The sequence below is a fragment of the Cetorhinus maximus genome, chromosome 12, assembly GCF_964194155.1.
Source record: "Cetorhinus maximus chromosome 12, sCetMax3.hap1.1, whole genome shotgun sequence".
In the NCBI taxonomy this organism is placed as follows: Eukaryota; Metazoa; Chordata; class Chondrichthyes; order Lamniformes; family Cetorhinidae; genus Cetorhinus; species Cetorhinus maximus.
The window spans coordinates 57,061,265-57,084,282 of record NC_135890.1 but is presented as its reverse complement, the minus strand read 5'-3'; the positions used below and the strand labels follow the sequence as shown (position 1 = coordinate 57,084,282).

At 44.9% G+C, this 23,018-nt stretch overlaps 1 protein-coding gene across 4 annotated transcripts in view; it reads left to right on the top strand.

The window, feature by feature from the left end:
- The window catches only part of eea1 (early endosome antigen 1), a 130,196-nt gene that overhangs the window by 90,196 nt on the left and 16,982 nt on the right, over positions 1-23,018 (top strand). For all 4 annotated transcript variants that reach the window (XM_078553675.1, XM_078553672.1, XM_078553673.1 and 1 more), the window contains 3 exons: positions 3,910-4,104; positions 4,617-4,799; positions 22,615-22,800. In XM_078553675.1, coding sequence (XP_078409801.1) covers positions 3,910-4,104; positions 4,617-4,799; positions 22,615-22,800 — 564 coding nt within the window. The remainder of the gene's footprint in view (positions 1-3,909; positions 4,105-4,616; positions 4,800-22,614; positions 22,801-23,018) is intronic.

Below are 23,018 nucleotides of genomic sequence, written 5' to 3'. Positions count from 1 at the left end.
CTTTTCCAGAATCTTAGGATTCTTTTACTACCAGTGCATCCACTATCTCTGTAGCTACTTCCTTTAATATCCTACGAGGCAACCCATCAGGTCTAGTGGACTTATCAACCTTTAGCCCCATTAGTTTCCCTAGTACTTTTTCTCTAGTGATAGCTATTGTATTTATTTCCTTCCCCACTTTTGCCCCTTGATTATTTAGTAGTTTTGGAATGCTTTTAGTGTGTTCTACGGTGAAGACAGATGCAAAGTATTTATTCAACTCCTCTGCCATTTCCTGGTTCCTCATTATTACTTCCCCAGCCTCATTCTTTAAGGGGCCTATATTGACTTTGGCCTCTGTCTTCCTTTTTATATATTTAAAGAAGTTCTTACTTGCTAGTTTACCCTCAAAAGTTTACTTTCTCCCTCTTTATTTATTTTTGGTCATCTTTTATTGGTTTTTAAAACTTTCCCAATCCTCTGGCTTACCATTAATCTTTGCCACCTTGTATGTTTTTTCTTTCAATTCAATACCATCCTTAACTTCCTTAGCTAACCATAGTTGGTTTATTCCCTTCCTAGAATCCTTCTTCGTCACTGAGTTATATCTTTGTTGCAAATCATGAACTATTTTCTTAAACGTCTGCCATTGTTCATCAACCGTGTTTTCTGCTAAATTCCTTTCCCAGTTCACTCCAGCCAACTCTACCCTCGTCCCTTTGTAATTACCCTTATTTAAGTTTAGCACAGTTGTTTCCGACCCAAGTTTCTCACTGTCAAACTGAATGCTAAATTCTACCATGTTATGGTCACTCTTTCCTGGGGGATCTTTTACTCTGAGCCCCCAAGTTCTGTAATTTTTTCACTAAACCTTGATGCTTCTTTCTCCTCTTAATGACAACCATTAAAACCTATCTGCTTAGAACCAGGGTACATAATCATGAAATCCGAGCCAGGCCATTTAACAGTGAAATTAGGAGGATGTTTCCACACAAAGGGTAGTGGAAAACTGGAACTCTGTCCTCCATAAGGTTGTAGATGCTGGGGCTCAATTAAAGCTTTCAAAACTGAGATCAATAGATGTTTGTCAGATAAGGATACCAAGGGGTGTGGAGTAAAAGTGGGTAAATGGATTTGAAGTACAGATCAGCCATAAACTAGTTGAATGGCAATGCAGGCTCGAGGGGCTGAGTGGCCTCCTATTCCCATGTTCCACATCAGAGGATAGATACAGATGAAAGGTCAATTGGCCCCTTCTATTTGCTTGTTTTTTTGCTCTATTGTTAAATTTCCTGAACCCCTCTGACCTTTACAGCCTTGTTTTATGAAGTATTTATACTTCTGGCTTATGTCCAACATTTTCCACTTGCCTGTGGTGCTTCATCTTCTATTGTTCTGCCCACTTTGGTATTTTGCCCCAGCTCTTTCAGTAGTTTCTGAGCTGTCTCCTCAGGATCAGAGATGCCCCTTCTCATTTGCAAACTTGATCAGCTGTCATTCAGTTTTTGAACCCAAGTCATTAATATGAATTAGAAACACTATGGATCCCAACAACTACTCACGTTTAAATAGCGTTTTTAATGTACTAAAACATCCCAAGGCATTGTCTCAGACATGAACTGACACTGAGCCAAAGAAGGAACCTTAAGAGCAGGCAACCAAAAGTTTGGTTAAAGTTGTACTATTAATACAGTCATTATGCACAGAAGGAGGTCATTCAGCCCATCGAGCCTATGCCAGTTCTCTGTACAGCAATCAATACCTACCTCTTTTAAAAAGTACCAACTGCTTTTTATCCGTTCCCGGGCTCTGCTCGAGTCCTTCCTTACTATAAGCTTCTGTAGCAGTCTTTCAGACAGAAATTTGTCAAATGCCTTTTCAAAACCCACGTTTACCACGTCCATTTGGAGTGTCAGAGAGAAGCTGAGGAGCTTAGTTTGACAGGACCTCTCCCTCCTGAATCCCTCATATGCTGCAAATGGGTATCAGATCTGTAATCCTAATGCCCAGTGTTCTCTCTAGGCTGTGCCCCGCGGCCTCACAGCGATCAGGAGTATGTTGTGCAGGGGCAGCAGACAACACAGAAACAGCGGTCCCTTTAAGATGTACCCGAGTAGGTGCACGGCACTCTTAAAGGGACTGCGCAGTGTTAGACACGCATGATGAAGGGAAAATAGAGGGAATGTTGTTCATGCCTACTCAGAATACCTCTGGTATTGATGTAACGGGAATGATGCTGCAGTTACCTGGGTCTTTGATCCATTTGGAAAGCTGGCATGATATCCACTTCTTTCTAATCTACTCTCCAACATTCATTGACTCCCTCACAATGATCATCAAAGCTTCCCAAATCTCATCATTTGTCTCTCTTGGTGTTCCCAGGTTAAAAAATATCTACTGCTTGGGGTTTATCCCTTTGGAACCCTTTAAACTTGCCTGAGACCCTATTTCTTTATATCAAAGTTATTAATTCTATTTGGAATATTGTTTAGGTGGGGGTGGCATTTTGCCCGCCCAGCATTGCTCTTCAGCCCTTGGATTTTGGGTTTTTAAGAGCTTTTAAGGGATAAACAAGTCCTTGACACACGGGAGGAAACCAGCTTCCTAGAGGCCCCTTTAACAATGGAGTTCCTTCTGAGATCAAAGGAAATTGGCCAAACGTCTGAGTTGTAGAAGGGAGACCAAGAGTGGCACCAACAAAGCGAAGAGTTGCTTGGACTAGAGAGAAATGAAAGAATCAAAGGAAGCAATATTTTCAATATCCACTGAAGAGAATGGGGGCTAACTCTGTACTGGTCATCTCAAATATGGTTCAGGATGATACCTGGGCGGGATGTCTGGGAATCTGAAGGACAGCTGAAACATTCCAACCTCCTTTCCAAACCCAAAGCTGAAAGCAGTGACAGTGCTGCCTAAGGAGGTCAGTGCACAGCAGGTAGTGGATCACTGTCCTGCACAGTCTCCAAGGATGTGTTACTCATGTCATCCTGGTGCCCGAATGGTGCTAACACAGCAAGGCTGAAGAATGCATCAATTTAGAAAAACCTTATCCAAATAGAATTTACAATACAGTAACCAGCCATTTGGCCCAATTGGTCTGTGTCAGAGTTTATACATCACACAAGCCTCCACCCATTCTAGTTATCTCTTCCCTATCCTACCCATCTCTCTCCTTCTCCCTTATTTATTATTTATTCCTTCATGGGATGTGGGCATCGCTGGCAAGGGCAGCATTTGTTGCCCATCCCTAACTGTCCTTGAACTGAGTGGCTTGCAAGCCCCTTTGCAGGGGACAGTTAAGGGTCAACCACGTCATTGTGGTCCTGGAGTCACATGTAGGCCAGGCCGGGTAAGGATGGCAGATTTCCTTCCCTAAAGGACATTAGTAAACCAGAAGGGTTTTTACAACAATCAATGGTACTGAGATGAGCTTTATATTCCAGATATGATTTAAATTTAAATTCAACCAGCTCCTGTCGTGGGATTTGAACCCATGTCTCTAGAGCATTAGCCTGAACCTCTGGATTGCTAATCCAGCGACATTGGCACTACACAACTGTCTCTTTCTGCATACCACCCACCGCCACCATCACCCCCCCCCCCCCATTTATGTCTTGCCTCCCTTAAATGTATCAATGTGATCTGTTTAACCCACGCCATGTGGCAGTAACACACTTTTCTCACTGTATTTTTAAAAAAAAACGAATCCTCCCAAATTCATTGTACGATCTATTAACTTATTCAGCGTTTACCAACAAATGGAAACAGTTTCTCCACATCTCCCCCTTTGGTTTAAAGCCCTCAATCACATACCTTTTCTTTCCCAGCCTGCACTGGGTTGCGGCAATGCATTAACAGCCACGTGAGCTGTTGGAAGGGAGGATGTGCGGAATGTGTACAATTTAAATTTAGTGATTGTTTTTGTTTCAGGCTGAGAAGCAGCTGAAAGTAAGCACTGACGGACTAACAGCCCAAACGGTCAAACTGCAGGAAGGTTTGAAGGAGAAACAGAAAGCTGAGCAGCAACTCCAGACAAAACTGAAACAATCAATGGAATCTCAGGAGCAGCAAAGGAAGCAATATGAGGCCCAGCTAAAAGATTTAAAAATGGAACTTTCTCAAAAGGTATGTCATTTTGGGAGGCTTTCTACCAAGTAATTAATATGTTTTTAGTAACATTGGGGAAGATTATAGTTTGATGTTGTACTCATTTTATGGTGTTACTTTCTTAACTTCCCCCGTGATTGTTACAGGTCCCATAGCACTATTCAAACAATAACAAGAGAGCTGTCCTCAATGTCCAGTTCAAACTATTATTCCTTCAAACCACATCACTAAAACAGATTATCTGCTCATTATCACATTACTGTTCGTGGGAGCTTGCTGTGCATAAATTGGCTGTTGCATTCCCTACATTATACTGTGACTGCACTCCAAAAGTACTTCATTCCCTGTCAAGCGCTTTGGGACATCCTGAGGTCTTTAAAGGTCCATTTTTCTTTTACTCTCACATTCTTTTTCTTTTGTATGTTCCTTCTTTCGCTCTCGTGCTCGTGCCTTACGCATCCATCTACAATCTTAATGTAAAAAAAGCTACAAATTGTCTTTAAGATAAGTGTTTTCTATTTTCTGTTCAGGCTGACGCATTAGCCAAACTGCAGCAGCAGGTGGCAGTGCTGAACGAGCAGCTGGCTGTGAATGAAGGAAAGCTCTCGGAGCTGCAGAAGAATTACCAAGCCTCTCAAACCAACTTGGCCAAGCTTCAGTCAGATATTTATGGGAAAGAATCAGAACTGTCATCAACCAGACACGACCTGAAGGTAAATTAATTAACTTCCCCCTGTTTTTCCAGCGGGAGGTCGGGGGTTTGCGCACAGGCTGCCAGCAGTCTGCAGTATTAAATGGGGCTTAACAGCCCAAACTCTGCTCCTGGCTGCTCACTAGGGTAAGTGTTTACCTGCACATTCCTTGATTGACCTCCAGCTACCCCTTTGAGGATGGATGCTCTGCCACATTTCAGCCTGAGAAACTAGTTGGAGGAATGCGCGGTGCAAGCTCCAACTGGTTTGTAGACAAATTTACCAACTGCTCCTTAAATTTTGGGCCTGTCGTCTGTGGTTAGATGGGTAGCACTGTTTCCTGAGTCAAAATGTGGGTTCACATTTTATTCAGAGACGGAAGCACATAAATCCAGACTGGCACTCTAGAGCAGTACTGAGGGAGTGCTGCATTGTCATATGTGCCATCTTTTAGGTGAGACATTACATCGTGGCCCTCTTTGTCCTCTTGCATAGGCATAAAGGACCCCACAGCACTACTTTGAAGAAGAGCAGGGCAGTTATCCCTGGTGGCCTGGCCAATATTTATTCCTCAATCAACATCTCCAAAACACACTATCTGGTCATTATCACGTTATTGTTTGTGGAAGTTTGCTGAGCGCAAATTGCCTGCCACCTTTCCCACATTACAACAGTGATTACACTTCAACTGTAAAACAGTTTGGGGTCTGGAGGTTGCGCAAGGTGCTATAGAAATGCAAATTATTCTCTTCCTTTTGAAATTGGTGCAGGGCCCAAGATCTGATTCTGAAATGAGGCTGGTACTCAATTCAGACATGTGCTAGAGTCACCTAAAAAAGTAAAAGGCCCCAAACACATACACAGGTCACCCACTAAAATCGCAATCAACGAAGTTGAATTTCTGCCCCAGTGTTAATTCCATGTAATTTGCTTTTTTTGAGTATCAGTGCCCTGTAGTATTATCTAAGCTAATTCCATTGGTGATTTGATGTATTGTAGCCTCCTGCTCACTGTTAGTGTGTTGTTTACTCTAGTGTTAATTCAAGCACTGGACGGTTGATGGGGAGGATGACACAGAGCATGTTTTCGGTTTGGGTCTTCAAATGCTTCCTGTTGTTCTGGGTTCCTATTGGTTCTTTCGAGAGCAGTGAAGCCTGTGTGATTGGCAATGGCTGGTGGAACGAACCACTTTCCTGAGGTGCTGTTCTTCACGAGTGACATGTTCATTGTGGCCTGGATAAACCAAACATGTTTGAGCAGCATCAGAGCCTCTGTGATGAGCAGCAAACTGTGTGGCACAGTGTTAAAGCAGCAGAGGATCAGCTGAGCATTGTCCCATCCATCTTGCTCATTCCATAGAACCAGAGAAAAGTTACAGTGCAGAAAAAGGCCATTCAGCTCATTGTGTCTGTGCTGGCCAAAAAAAAAGAAACTAGCAGTTCATTTTTAATCCCATTTTTCAGCACCTGGTCTGTAGCCTTGCAGAGGCCTACATGTGGCTCCAGACCCACAGCAATGTGGTTGACTCTTAAATGCCCTCTGAACAAGGGCAATTCGGGATTGGCAATAAATGCTGACCTAGCTAGCGACACCCACATCCCATGAATGAATAAAAAAACGGTTACAGCACTTCAGGTGTAGATCCAGGTAGTTTTTAAATGAGTTGCGTTTCAGCCTCAACCACCAATTCAGGCAGTGAATTCCATATGCCTACTACTCTCTGGAAGAAAACATTTTTCCTAATGTCCCCTCTAATCCTTCTACCAATCACTTTAAAACTGTGCCCACTGGTAGTTAGCCCCTCAGTGAGGGGAAACAAACCTTTCCTGTCCAGCCTATCAAGGTCCCTCATAATTTTGTACATTTCAATTAGGTCACCCCTCGGCCTCCTCTGGTCTAAAGAAAACAACCCTAGCCTATCCAATCCTTCCTCAGAGCTGCAATTTTCGAGCCCTGGCAACATTCTTGTAAATCTCCTCTGTACTCTCTCCAGAGCGATTAGATCCTTCCTGTAAAGTGGTGACCAGAACTGTACACACAATTCCAGCTGTGGCCTACCCAGCGTTTTATACAGTTCCATCATTGCATCCCTGCTTTTGTATTCTATAACTTGTCCAAAAAAGGAAAGCATTCCATATGCTTTCTTACCACCTTATTCACCATCTTCAGGGACCTTTGGACATGTACTCCATGGTCTCTCACTTCCTCAATCCCCCTCAATTTCCTCCTGTTTGTGTATTCCTTTGCTTTGTTTGCCCTCCCCAAATGCATTACCCCTCACATTTTCTGGACCGAATTCCATTTGCCACTTATCCGCCCCCCTCAACCAAACCATTGATATCATTCTGGAGACAACCTCTTGTCCTATCCTATCCTCTTCACTATCAACTACATGGTCAATTTTTGTGTCATCTGCAAATTCCCAATCATGTCTCCCACATTTAAATCTAAATCATTAGTATATGCAGCAAGAGCTCCAATACTGAGCCCTGTGGAACGCCACTGGAAACCACTTTCCATTTGCAAAAACATCCATCAACTATTACCCTTTGTTTCCTAGTGCTGAGCCAACTTTGGATCCAACTCACCACCTTCCCCTATATCCCATGGGATCACACTATTTTTGACCAGTCTGCCACGTGGGACCTTGTCAAATGCCTTACTAAAATACATGTAGACAACATTCACTGCACTACACTCATCAATCCTCCTTGTTACTTCTTCAAAAAATTCTATTCAGTTAGTAGGACACTATCTTCCCCTAACAAAACCATGCTGACGATCCCTGATCAACATGTGCCTTTCTAAGTGACAGTTTATCCTGTCTCAGAATTGATTCCAATAATTTGCCCACCACTGAAGTCAGACTGACTGGCCTATGATTTTCTGGCCTATCCCTCACACCCTTTTTAAATAATGGTACAACGTTTACAGACTTACAATCCTCTGGTATCTTGCCTGTATCTAGTGAGGGTTGGAAAATGATCCTCTGAGTATCCGCTATTTCCTCACTGTATTCCTTTAACAGCCTGGGATACAATCCATCTGGCCCTGGTGACTTATCCACCTTCAAGAATGCTGGTCCCTCCAGTACTTCCTCTCTCACTATGCTTATTGTTTCTGATATTTAACACTCCTTTTCTTTAACTAAAATGTCTGCATCGTCACTCCTTAGTGAAGACAGAGACAAAGTACTCAATGAGAACCTTGCCCACATCTTCAGCATCAGTGCACAAGTTACCATATACATCTCTGGCCCTACCATTTCCTTAGTTATTCCCTTGCTCTTTAATGTACAGGTTTTCTTTTGGGTTTTCTTTGATTTTACCTGCCAATACTTTTTCGTATCCTCTCTTTGCTTTCCTAAGTTACTTTTTTACTTCACCCTTGTACTTTCTAGACTCCTCTAGACTTTTAAAAAATTTTTATTTATTCTTTCACTGGATGTGGGCTTTGCTGGCTGGGCCAGCATTTATTGTCCATCTCTGGTTGCCTTTGAGAAGGTGAGGGTGAGCTGCCTTCTCGAACCGCTGCAGTCCATGTGGTGTAGGTACACCCACAGTGCTGTTAGGGAGGGAGCTCCAGGATTTTGACCCAGTGACAGTGAAGAAACGGCGATATATTTCCAAGTCAGGTTGGTGAAGGACTTGGAGGGGAACTTCCAGGTGGTGGTGTCCCCATCTATCTGCTGCCCTTATCCTTCTAGTTGGTAGTGGTCGTGGATTTGGAAGGTGCTGTCGAAGGGGTCTTGGTGAATTCCTGCAGTGCACCTTATAGATAGTACACACTGCTGCGACTCTGCATCGATGGTGGAGGGAGTGAATGTTTGTGGTTGTGGTGCCAATCAAGCGGGCTGCTTTGTTCTGGACAGTGTCAAGCTTCTTGAGTGTTGTGGGAGCTGGACTCATCCAGGCAAGTAGGGAGTATTCCATCATACTCCTGTCTTACATCTTGCAGATGGTGGACAAGCTTTGGGGTGTCAGAAGGTGAGTTACTTGTCGCACTATTCCTAGCCTCTGACCTACTCTTGTAGCCACAATATTTATATGGCTAGCCCACTTCAGTTTCTGTTGATAGTTGATAGTTGGGGATTCAGTGATGCTAATGCCATTGAACATCAAGGGGCGATAGCTGGATTCTCTCTTGTTGGGGATGGTCATTGCCTGGCACATGTGTGGCGTGAATGTTGCTTGCCACTTGTCAGCCCAAGCCTGGATATTGTCCAGACCTTGCTGCTTTTGGACATGGACTGCTTCAGTATCTGAGGAGTTGCGAATGGTGCTGAACATTGTGCTATCATCAGTGAACACCCCCACTTCAGACCTTATGATCGAAGGAAGGTCACTAATGAAGCAGCTGAAGATGGTTGGGCTGAGGACACTACCCTGAGGAGCTCCTGCAATGATGTCCTGGAGCTGAGATGACTGACCTCCAACAATCACATCCATCTCCCTTTGTGCTAGGTATGACTCCAACCGACGGAGAGTTTTCCTCCTGATTCCATTTGACTCCAGTTTTGCAAGGGCTCCTTGATGTCACACTCTGTCAAATGCAGCCTTGATGTCAAGGGCAGTCACTCTTACCTCACCTCTGGAGTTCAACTCTTTTGTCCATGTTTGAACCAAGGCTGTAATGCTGAGTGTCCCTGGAGGAATGCAAACTGGGCATCACTGAGCAGTTTATTGCTAAGCAAGTGCCACATGATTGCCCTGTTGATTACCCCTTTCCGTTACTTTACTGATGATCGACAGTAGACTGATGGAGGTGGTAATTGGCCAGGTTGGACTTGTCCTGCTTCTTGTGTACAGGCTATACCTTGGCAATTTTCCACATAGCTGTGTAGATGCTAGTATTGTAGCTGTACTGGAATATCTTGGCTAGGGGCACGGCAAGTTCTGGAGCACAAGTCTTCAGTACTATTGCCGGAATATTGTCAGGGTCCATAGCCTTTGCAGTATCCAGTGCTTTTAGCCATTTCTTGATATCAAGTGGAGTGAATCAAATTGGCTGAAGACTGGCATCTGTGATGCTGGGGATCTCTGGAGGAGGCTGAGATGGATCATCCACTTGGCACTTCTAGCTGAAGATTGTAGCAAATGCTTCAGCCTTATCTCTTGCGCTGATGTGCTGGGGTCTTCCATCATTGAGGATGGGGATATTTGTGGTGTCGCTTCCTCCAATGAGTTGTTTAGTCGTCCACCACCATTCACGACTGGATGTGGCTGGACTGCAGAGCTTAGATCTGATCCATTGGTTTGAGGATCGCTTAGCTCTGTCTATCACTTGTTCCTTATGCTGATTGACACACATGTAGTCCTGTGTTATAGCTTCACCAGGTTGACACCTCATTTTTAGGTATGCCTGGTGCCTTCCTGCACTCTTCATTGTACCAGGATTGATCCCCTGGCTTGGTGGTAATGGTAGAGTGGGGGATATGCCAGGCCATGAGGTTACAGATTGTGTTCGAGTACAATTCTGCTGCTGCTGATGGTCCACAGTGCCTCATGGGTACCCAGTCTTGAGTTGCTAGATCTGTTAGAAATCTACCCCATTTAGCATGGTGGTAGTGCCACACAACACAATGGAGGGTATCCTCAATGTAATGGTGAGATTTCATCTCCACAACGACTGTGTGGTGGTCACTCCTACCGATACTGTCATGGACAGATGCATCTGCAGTAGGCAGGCAGGTGAGGATGAGGTCAAGTATGTTTTTCCCTCTTGTTCGTTCCCTCACAACCTGCCGCAGACCCAGTCTAGCAGCTGTGTCCTTTAAAACTCAGCCAGCTCAGTCAGTAGTGGTGCAACCGAACCACTCTTGGTGCTGGACATTGGAGTCCTCCACCCAGAGTACATTCTGTGTCCTTGCCACCCTCACTGCTCCCTCGAAGTGGTGTTCAACATGGAGGAGCACTGATTCATCAGCTGAGGGAGGGCAGTACATGGTAATCAGCAGATTTCCTTGCCCATGTTTGACCTGATGCCATGAGACTTCATTGGGTCCAGAGTCGATGTTGAGGACTCCCAGGGCAACTCCCGTCTGACTGTATACCACTGTGCCACCACCTCTGCTGGGCCTGTCCTGTCGGTGGGACAGGACATACCCAGGGATGGTGATGGTGGTGTCTGAGACATTCTCGAACCCTGGGTCTCTGGATTACTAGCCCAGTGACAATATCACTACGCCATCGCCTCCCCCTACCTTAAGCTTCTTTGTGACTGTCATAAACTTTCTTTCTCTGCTGTATGTTACACCGTATCTTCTGAATAACCAGGGGGCTCTAGATTTGGCAGTATCCCCCTTTATCTTTGTGGGGACATGTCTACACTGTGCCCATTGAATCTCACTTTTGAATGTCTCCCACTGATTTGACATTGTTTTCCCTTCTAGTAGCTCTATACGGTCCATTTTAGCCAGCTCGCTTCTCAGATTTGTAAAATTTGTCTTCCTCCAGTTTAGAACTTTTACTCCTGTTCTATCTTTTTCCTTCTCCACAATGATGTTAAATCCAACTGTATTATGGCCACTATCTCCAAAATGGTCACCTACTGCTGCTTCATCCACTTGCCCAGCTTCATTTCCTAAGACTAAATCTAGAATTGCATCCCCTCTCGTTGGGCTTGTTACATGCTGGCTGAAAAAGTTCTCTTGAATGCAGTTCAAGAATTTTGCACCCACTCTGCCCTTCACACTGTTCATATCCCAATTGATATTACGACAATTGAAGTCTCCAACTATTACTGTTTTTGCACTCAGAAATTTGGCGACATATTTGCTCTTCTAATTTTTTTTGTTCATTTATGGGATGTGGCGTCGCTGGCTAGGCCAGCATTTATTGCCCATCCATAATTGCCCATGAGAAGGTGGTGCTGAGCTGCCTTCTTGAACCGCTGCAGTCCTGTGGTATAGGTAAACCCACAGCGCTGTTAGGAAGGGAGTTCCAGGATTTTGATCCAGTGATCATGAAGGAACGGCAATGTATTTCCAAGTCAGGATGGTGAGTGGCTTAGCGGAGAATTTCCAGGTGATGGTGTTCCAGGTGATGGTGTTCCCATCTATCTGCTGCCCTTAACTCCTTCCACTATTTGGGTGTGTATAGTATACTCCTAACAATGTGGCTGCCCTTTTTATTTCTGACTCAACCCATATACTAAATGGGGCATCAAATGAGGCCATATCACCCCTCCTCACAGCTGCGATTCTTTAACCAATAATGCTACACCCCCACAGGGACTCCAGCTGTTCAAGAAGGCAGCTCACTGCCATCCTAGAGTCACATCTACATCAATAGCCACAGAAACATCTGCCTGTTCCCCTAGCAACCCCTATCACTACTGCTCTTCCCCTCTACTTCCTCCCCTCCTGTACAGCAGAGTCACCTGTGGTACCACACCCGGCTCTGATGGCACTCCTCCAAGGAACTAATGCCCTCATCAGTATCTAAAATGGAAAAATGATTGGCGAGTGGGATCCCAGGGGATTCCTGCACTTTTTGCATAGTTCTCTTGGACTACTGGCAGTCACCCGTTCCCTTTCTGCCTCCAGGCTCCTACGCTGTAGTGTGACCACCTCTCTGCACATGCTATCCACGTAGCTCTCAGCCTTGCGGATGCAACACAGTGACTCCAGCCACTGCCCGAGCTCCAAAACCCGGAGCTCAAGGTTCTGCAGCCAGTGACACTTCCTGCACATGTGGTCATCTAAGACACTGGTAGCGCCCACTACTTACCACATAATACAGGGCATGTATTCCACACGACAGAGCTGTCCTGCCATGGCTTCAATGTACTTCCCTTATGTTAACTTTATTTTACTTTGGTTTACTTATACTACTTTATTTTACCTGGCCTTGGCTTAACTTTACTTTCCTATTGCTTGTGTTTCTTACTTCAATCTAAGTAGCTCCTTTTAAAAGAATATATTTTTCTAATTTTGAGCTACGTGAAGACCCTCCCTAACAGCAGTTTCTCTTTCTCCTGTGATGTCACTCTTGGATATTTTCAAAATTCAGCCCTCTTGTGCAGCTTTTTAACTCCTGGTCTCCTTCAGGCTGCGAAAGATAGAGAAAGGAAAAAGAGCACCTCTCTCCCCTCCTCTTTCATTCGCAGGATGTGGACTTCGCTGGCTGGGCCAACATTTATTGACCATCCCTAGTTGGGATGCTCTTGGGAAAGTGGTGGTGAGCTGCCTTCTTGAACCGCTGCAGTCGATGTGGTGTAAGTACACACACACTGCTGTTAGGGAGGGAGTTCCAGGATTTTGACCCAGTGATATATTTCCAAGTCATGGTGGTGAGTGGCTTGGAGGGGAACTTCCAGGTGGTGGTGTTCCCATCTATCTGCTGCCCTTGTCCTTCTAGATGGTAGTGGTCGTGGGTTTGGAAGGTGCTCTCTAAGGAACCTTAGTGAGTTCCTGCAGTGCACCTTGTAGATGGTACACACTGCTGCTACTGTGCGTCGGTGGTGGAGGGAGTGAACGTTTGTGGCTGTGGTGCCAATCAAGCGGGCTGTTTTGTCCTGATGGTGTCAAGCGTCTTGAGTGTTGTTGGAGCTGCACTCATCTAGGCAAGTGGGGAGTATTCCATCATACTCCTGACTTGTGCCTTGTAGATGGTGGACAGGCTTTGGGGAGTCAGGAGACGAGTTATTTGTCGCAGCATTCCCAGTCTCTGACCTGCTCTTATAGCCACAGTGTTTATATGGCTGGTCCAGTTCTGGTCAATGGTAACCCCCAGGATGTCGATAGCGGGGGATTCAGTGGCGGTAATGCCATTGAATGTCAAGGGCCGATGGTTGGATTCTCTCTTGCTGGAGATGGTCATTGTCTAGCACTTGTGTGGTGTGAATGTTACTTGCCACTTGTCAGCCCAAGCCTGGATTTTGTCCAGACCTTGCTGCATTTGGACATGGACTGTTACAGTATGTGAGGAGTCGCGAATGGCGCTGACCATTGTGCAATCATCAGCGAACATCCCCACTTCTAACCTTAAGATAGAAGGAAGGTCATTGACGAAGCTGCTGAAAATGTTTGGGCTGAGAACACTACCCTGAGGAGCTGCTGCAATGATGTCCTGGAGCTGAGATGACTGACCTCCAACAATCACATCCATCTCCCTTTGTGCTAGGTATAACTCCAACCAGTGGAGAGTTTTTGTCCGGATTCCCTTTGACTCCAGTTTTGCTAGGGCTCCTTGATGCCACACTCTGTCAAATGGGGCCTTGATGTCAAGGGCAGCCACTCTCACCTCTCCTCAGGAGTTCAGCTCTTTATCCATATTTGAACCAAGGCTGTAATGAGGTCAGGAGCTGCCCTGGCGGAACCCAAACTGGGCGCCAGTGAGCAGGTTATTGCTAAGCAAGTGCCACTTGGTAGCACTGCTGATGATCCCTTCCATTACTTTACTGATGATCAAGAGTAGACTGATGGGGCGGTAATTGGCCGGGTTGGATTTGTCCTGCTTTTTGTGTACAGGACATACCTGGGCAATTTTCCACATGGCCAGGTAGATGCCAGTGTTGTAGCTGTACTGGAACAGCTTGGCCTGGGGTGCAGCAAGTTCTGGAGCACAAGTCTTCAGTACTATTGCTGGAATATTGTCAGGGCCCATAACCTTTACACAATCCAGTCCCTTCAGCCATTTCTTGATATCATGTGGAGTGAATCGAATTGGCCGAAGACTGGCATCTGTCATGGTGGGGGCCTCCAGTTGGGACAGGACAGGGATGGTGATGGTGGTGTCTGGGGCATTATCTGTAAGGTATGATTCCGTGAGGATGACTACGTCAGGCTGTTGCTTAACTCGCCTTTGAGACGGCTCTCCCAAATTTGGCACTAGTCCCCAGATGTTAGTAAGGAGGACTTTGCAGAGTCGACAGGGCTGTTTGCTGATGTCGTTTCTGGTGCCAAGGTCGATGCCAGGTAGTCTGTTCGGTTTCATTCCTTTTTTTGAGACCTTGCAGCGGTTTGATACAACCGGGTGGCTTGCCAGCCTATTTCAGAGGGCATGTAAGAGTCAACCACATTGCTGTGGGCCTGGATCCACATGCAGGCCAGATCAGGTAAGGACAGCAGATTTCCTTCCCTAAAAGGCATTAGTGAACCAAATATTTTTTTCCAAAATCTACAATGATTTCATGGTCATCATTAGACTTTTAAGTCCAGATTCTTTTTTATATTGAATTCAAATTCCACCAACTGCTGTAGTGGGATTCGAACACGGGTCCCCAGAGCATTACCCTTGGTCTGTGGACTACTAGTCCAGCAACAATACCACTTCGCCATCACCTCCACCAAGCTCACAGCAATTCTACTCTCTACCAGCTGCTCTCCGTGACAGTGCACTTAGCCTCTCTTATTTATACTATTGAGATTTGGATGAATGTCCTATTTAGCTTCCCAGGGGAGTTGCCCCCAAACCCCAGCCACCCACATATACCAAAGAAACTGGCCGAAAAGCACCATCAACAATGTCCGTTCTTCCTTGCTACCATGCTGCTAGTGCCCATCTTTCACTACGATGCTGCATTCTGCACAATCAGCTGTTCTCTGCACCAACTACAAACCAAATGTGGAAAGTTATAGAATAATCTGGCAAGTGTGAACAATGATTGTGTATCTTTTGGCAGGCTGTTTCTTGATGCTGATGGACTGCATGTGGTATCTAAGACTGGGGGTCATAATTATAAGATAGTCACTAATAACTCCAAAAGAGAATACAGGAGGGACTTAATTATCCTTAGACTAGTTAGAATTGAGGAACTCGCTGCTGTATGGAGTGGGTGAGTTGAATTGTATAGATGCATTTAAGGGAAAACTAGATAAAAACACAAGGAAGAAACAAATAGGAGGACATGCATGAGGGTAGGAGGATGCTCGTGTGGAGCATAAACACCAGCTCAGTCCAGTCAGCCTGACCTGTTGTGCGTTCGATGTAACAGCTTTAAATTATTCCCTGGTGTAAGTTGTGTGCATGCCAGCTGGCTGTTGGGTCTTTCTGGGGACCTGCTGGGACTTGGGTGGCCCTGGACCTCTGGTTGTGTATTAAGTTCCTGTAAGTCGTCACAGAGGTGACTGCTGTTTCTTGTGTCCAACCACTCCGTTCCCACCTGGCCTTTCTGTGAGGCGTTGGAGAGGAGTTTCATAACCCACATTTCTCCTCCGAGTCATTGCAATGCAGGCTTTGAATTCTGGTCTGGAAATTTGTCTTTAACCCTCTAACTCTGAATTGTGCAAACACTTCAACCTCTGAAAAGGTTGATATTTTCAGTACACAGCTTGCTGAGATGATTTGTGCCCTGCTCTTTTCATTAATTAGCCTGTAGCTTGGGAGATCTAACCCATGTTATAGAGAATTTTTAAAAAATCTTGTGTTTATGTGGCACCTTTTGTGACTTTGGGACCTCCGATACAGCCAGTGAAATACATTTGAAGCGTCGTTACTCTTGCAATGTAGGAAATGAGGCAACCAATTTTGCACAAAGCAAGGTCCCACAAACAGCAATGGGATAATGACCAATGGGATAATCTATTTCAGTGATGCTGTTTTGAGCATTAAATATTAGCCAGGACACTAGGGAGAGGTCCCCTGCTCTTCTTTGAATAATGTCATGGGATCATTTACTTCAAGTCTAACTCCTGGGTAACTATACAACTGACACCTCAATCGCTCAGTGACTCTGCCCCACCCCCTCGAACCACTGACTACTCCTGCCCAACCTGACCTGACTAGCCCCAGCCACCCAATTCCCCCTCCCCCCCACCACGAAACACAACCTCATCACCCCACCCAGCTGCCACCCTACCCTCTTACCCACCCATTTCATCATACACTAACACACTGAAAATATAAATGATCTCAAATGAAAAATCTTGAGGGCAGATGGGGCCTCCTTTTAACATCTTATCCCAAAAGACGGCACCTTCAACAGTGCAGCACTCCCACAGTGAGTGTCAGCCTGGACCTATGTGTCAAGGGGGAATTAAAATTAATAGGTATTTCACAGTGCACCTTGGCATTTTAAATAATGGCCCAAATCTTCTGATTCCCAGATAGCACCCCGCACGATATGCTACAGGACTCTTGGAAGTCCCAGTGCACAGACCCTGTGAGAATTGCCTGGGAAGTTTGGCTCCCCAGAAGCCTCTGAAAAAGTCTCCAACTATGAGTTCAAGTCGGAGACTGCGGAGGGTTCCAACTCACTTACCTGGATAGTTACCTGGGAAATGTTAGACAGAAAGATCCTAGTCAAGTCTAACTCCTGGGTAACTATACAATTGACACCTCAATCGCTCAGTGACTCTGCCCCACCCCCTCGAACCACTCCTGCCCAACCTAACCTGACTAGCCCCTGCCACCCAACTCCCCCTCCTCCCCCCCCACCATGAAACACAACCTCACCACCCTACCCAGCTGCCACCCTACCCTCTTACCTACCCATTCCATCATACACTAACGTACTGAAAAGCAGTCCCAGCTTTTCAGTGTGTTAGTGAACACTTATTAGAATGTGGCAACTGGTGCCGCAAAAAGGGGGTATGGATCTTTCCCCAATGATCCAGCTGTTATCACCACACCCGCTATTAATTGCTGTGCAAACCAAACCCCATTCTGAAAACGAGAAGAAAACTTACTGATCTCAGCAGCAAGAAGTCCAGTAATACTTTTGGGATTTTAAAAATTAGAAGTAAAAAGTTTATAACAAGAATAAAAGATAACTTAAGCACACAAGATTACAGTTATACAGTTAAAATTCATCTTGCAAGACATTCCCCCAGAAAGACACTATACTTGGTCAGATCCACAAGTAAACACCTTCCAGGCAACACTCCCTTATAAATTTTTAACAATAAAAATCCTGTAATATTATCCAAGACAAACTGCTGTAGCTTTAAAAAAGGCATACCACATGATCTCTTAATCTCTCTCCCACTCTGCTATGGAAATCTAAAACTTTGGAACAAGACTGCTTTTGTTGCAGCCCAAGACTTTTATGGCTTGACTGGTTGGCTGATTCAAACTGCATCTTCTCCCAGCCTAGAGCTACAGCTAACAGCCACAGCCACAACTAGCAGCCCCCACAGCTTTCCACAGTAACTGTAAAAATACAATTTTTCCCCTTTCATCTCAAATTCCATTGTTCTCACACCTCTTTGAAACTCAAACCCTTCCAAATATAAAACCTTTCATGTTTCTATTTTGTCTCTGTTTTTGGGTCAATAAAGTGTAATATACCCTCTTCTGTTTACCTTTGGAACTCCTGCAAGATGCAAACATGTTTCTTTTAGCCTCTGACTTCCCTTTAATAGTCAAACAAACTCTCAACTTATCTAAAAATGCAAATGTTATGGGGAAGAGGCAAGAACGTGGAGTTGAGGATTATCAGATCAGCCATGATATCATTGAATGGCGGAGCAGACTCGATGGGCCAAATGGCCTACTTCTGCTCCTGCATCATATGGTCTTATGTTAGATCCAACCTATCCACTTGTACGTCAAACCTAATGCCTCTATCCTTTCATGTTTCAAACCCCCCCGGACAATCTGTCTTCTGGTAACTTTTCCCTAGCTTATTAAGTCATACACGCACACGAATAAGTCATACACGCACATACGCACATGCATGCACCCTTCTTCACAGAATAACACAATATTCTCCAAAAATATTTTAAAAATAACATCCATTCTCATACAGCACTATGAGGAAACAGTTGGATTGAAGGTGCTCAGAAGGCAGTTCTGAATAAGCTGGAATCTGGAGCTCCGCTTTGGTGCAGGAAAACAGGAGCGGAGCAGCAATCTGATGGTGATTGCTACTCCTCGGAAGATTTGGGCCATTATATCAGCTCTGATTCCATGTGAAATACATGTACAGAAACTTAATTTGAGGAACTCTAAATCAACCTTTCTATGGCCGGAGAGGCAGTTTAAAGTTAAACTGTATTTTTAATGGAATTTAGGTACATTTTTAAGTAAACTTTGGAAGATGCATGGCTCAGATTGACAGATGATCATTTAGTATGAGATTCAGCACAGTGTCTCCTGTTCCCTCACTTGTGTCTCGAGGCCCACCTGCTTACTGATTTTGTGACCTCGAGTCCTGACTTGCCGATCCAACTTTGCTAAGAGGCTGATCCTGACCAGAAGATCATTGGGTTGCACTCGAAGACGGGGGAGGTGATGAGAATTTATTACACAGAGTTGTGGCTGTAATGTGCTGTCTGAAAGGGTGGGAGAAACTGATCACAATAGTAAATTTCGAAAGGATATTGGATAAATTCTTGAAAAGGATCTGCAGGCCTGGCTGGGGTGGTGGTGGTGGAAGAGCAGAGACTTAGACTAATTGATTAGCTCTTTATAAGAGCTGGTACAGGCACAGTGGGCTGAATGGCCTCCCGTGTTGTATAATTCTGTAATGTAAAGAATGGAAGTAAAAATCATGCTCAAACAGTTTGAATGCCCGCATGCTTGTTAATGCATTTATAACATTAAAAATGGGGATTGTGTTCAATTTCACAAGTTATAAGACCATAAGACATAGGAGCAGAAATTAGGCCATTCGGCCCATTGAGTCTGCTCCACCATTCAATCATGGCTGATAAGTTTCTCAACCCCATTCTCCCGCCTTCTCCCCGTAACCTTTGATCCCCTTACCAATCAAGAACCTATCTATCCCGGTCTTAAATACACTCAATGCCCTGGCCTCCACATCCTTCTGTGGCAATGAATTCCATAGATTCACCACTCTCTGGCTAAAGAAGTTTCTCCTCATCTCTGTTCTAAAAGGTCTTCCCTTTACTCTGAGGCTGTGCCCTCGGGTCCTAGTCTCTCCTACTAATGGAAACACCTTCCCCACGTCCACTCTATCCAGGCCTTTCAGTATTCTGTAAGTTTCAATCAGATCCCCCCTCATCCTTCTAAACTCCATTGAGTATAGACCCAGAGTCCTCAAACGTTCCTCATATGTTAAGCCTTTCATTCCTGGGATCGTTCTTGTGAACCTCCTCTGGACCCTCTCCAAGGCCAGAACATCCTTCCTGAGATACGGGGCCCAAAATTGCTCACAATATTCTAAATGTGGTCTGACCAGAGCCTTATAAAGCCTCAGCAGCACATCCCTGCTTTTATATTCTAGTCCTTTCGAAATAAATGCCAACATTGCATTTGCCTTCCTAACTACCAACTCAACCTGCAAGTTAACCTTAAGAGAATCCTGGACTAGGACTCCTAAGTCCCTTTGCACTCCAGATTTCTGAATTCTCTCCCTATTTAGAAAATAGTCTATGCCTCTATTCTTCCTACCAAAGTGCATGACCTCACACTTCCCCACGTTGTATTCCATCTGCCACTTCTTTGCCCATTCTCCTAACCTGTCCAAATCCTTCTTCAGCCTCCCCGCCTCCTCAATACTACCTGTCCCTCCACCTATCTTTGTATCATCTGCAAACTTAACCAGGATGCCCTCAGTTCCTTCATCTAGATCATTAATGGATAAAGTGAAAAGTTGTGGTCCCAACACTGACCCCTGCGGAACTCCACTAGTCACCGGCCGCCATTACTATCACTAGACATCTGTATGGAATTCAGAATGGAGATTTTTTTATATTTATACAGAGGATTGTGAGGCTATATAATGCATGACCAGAGGTAGTGATAGAAGTGGAAACCTTATTAACATTCAAGAATAGGTTAGATCAGTGTTTGAAGAAAAGGACAACGAAGGGATATGGGGATAGAGCAGACACATGGGATTAGGACAGTGCCCTTGAGGGGCATAAACTCCAACACTGACTATCTGGGCTGAGTGGGCTGTTTCTTTGTTGTAATTTCAATGTAATTCAAGGTAAGAACAAAAAAACACAATTAGAACATTTGAACAGAATAAGGGGATTTGTTCATCCTGGGTAATGGTAAGTGACTATCAATGCAGTTTCCTGTCATTTCTGCTAATGTTGAATAAATTGTTAACAGTACGGCAAATAGAAAGCGTTTGTATTCTCGCGATTAGGTATGAATTTGCCTTGATCTACAATTAAGAGAATCTAGATTTAAAGTAATTTAAAGAGCCAGAGGGAGGAGAAATGTTTTTATGCAGAGTTATGATCTGCAATGCACTCTTTTTTTATTCTTTCATAGGATGTGGGTGTTGCTGGCTGGGCCAGAATGTATTCCCGATCCCTAATTGCCCTTGAGAAGGTGGGGGTGAGCTGCCTTCTTGAACCGCTGCAGTCCATGTGGTGTAGGTATACCCACAGTGGAGTTAGGGAGGGAGTTCCAGGATTTTGATTAAGCGACAGTAAAAGAATGGTGATAAGTTCCAAGTCAGGATGGTGGGTGACTTTGAGGGAAAGTTGCAGGTGGTGGTGTTCTCATGTGCTCGCTGCCCTTGTCCTTCTAGGTGGTAGAGGTTGTGGGTTTGGAAGATGCTGTCTAAGGTGGCTTGGTGAGTTGCTGCAGTGCATCTTGTAGATGGTACACACTGCTGCTACTGTGGGCGGAGGGACTGATTATTCAAGATGGTGGATGGGATGCCAATCAAGCGGGCCGCTTTGTCCTGGATGGTGTCAAGCTTCATGACTATTGTTGGAGCTGCATGCATCCAGGCAAGTGGAGAGTGTTCCATCACACTCCTGACTTGTGCCCTGTAAAGGAGCTCCATCACCTCTAAATTAACAGACTGTTTCTCCGACATCAGTACTGGACGACAAAACTTCCCTCCGGCTAAATATTGGGAAGACAGAAGCCATTATTTTCAATGTCCACCACATAGTTTGTTCCCAGCTACTGACTTCATCCTTCTGCCTGGCAACTGTCCGAGACTGAACCAGACTGTTTGCAATTTTGTTCTGATATTCGACTCCAGCAACCACATATCCGCACCGTCGCTAAGATCGCCCATTTCTATCTCTATAACATTGCCTGACTCCACCCCTGTTTCGGCTTATCTACTGCTGAATCCCTCGTCCATACCTCTAGACATGACTATTCCAATGTACTCCTGGGTGGCCTCCCATCGTCTTCCACTCTACATAAAATGAAGGTGATCTAAAACTCTGATGCCCATGTCTTAATTCACAACAAGTCGTGTTCCCCCATCACCCCGGGCTCACCGACCTACATTGGCTTATGGTTCAGCAGCCACCTCGATTTGAAAATTCTCACCCATGCTTTCATATCCCTCCATGGCCTCAATCCTTCTGATCTCTGTAACCGCCTTGAGCCCTAGAGCTCTGAGATATCTGCACTCTTCAAATTCCAGCCTCTTGCACACCTCCAATTTTAATCGCTCTACCATTGGCCATGCCTTCAGCTTCCTAGATCCTAATCTTTGGAATTCTCTACCTCTCTCGTGTATAAGAAGCTTTGACCAAACTTTTGGTCACCTGTCCTAATATCTCTTTATGTGGTTCGGTGTCAGATTTTGTTTGATAATCGCTCCTGTGAACTGTCTTGGGGTAGCTTAATGTATTAAAAGGCACTATATAAATGCAATTTGTTTTGTTGGAAGCCGATTCAATAGTAACTTGTTCAAAAGGGGACTGGATAAATATTTACGAAGGAAAAATTTACAGGGGTGCGTGGCAAGAGCAGGGTAATGGGACTAATTAGATATCTCTTCCATTGAGTCAACACGGGCACAATGGGTTGTTTGGCCTCCATCTGTGTGGTAAATGGTTTGAGGGGCCAATTGGCTGACTCTTCTTCCTGATAGAAGTTATTTTTGTTACTCGGTTAGAAATGAAGAGCAAGTTTGTCTTCTGACTCTTGCCTGGAATCTGCTGCGGCAACAGGTCATTTCTGAGGGGTGATAAGAATAATGGCAATGTATTCCTCTACAGGCTAAGGAGGAGAAGTTGTTCCTCGCTGAGGAGGAGCTGGTTTCCAGCAGGAATCAAGCCAGCAGCAATTATCAGATGATCCAAGAACTGAAACAAGCTAAGGCTTCACTGGAGACAGACCTGGCCAACAGAGAAACCAAAATAAAGGACAAGGAGAAAGCTCTGCTGCAGGCGGAGAAAGAAAAGGTAATATCTTCAGTATTGCTGGAAAAAGAGACATGTCGCAGCTTTTTGTCTTGCAATCAATCAGGACACTCGCAAGAATACTAACGTAAGGGGAAGACAACAATTTATACTGTATGACAGGGTCAAAGCTGCCTTGTTTAAATTTCGAACAATGCTTGGCAGTTAACTGTCAGTCACCATTGGTGGTGCATTCTCCATGAGAAAGCCACTTGCCAACC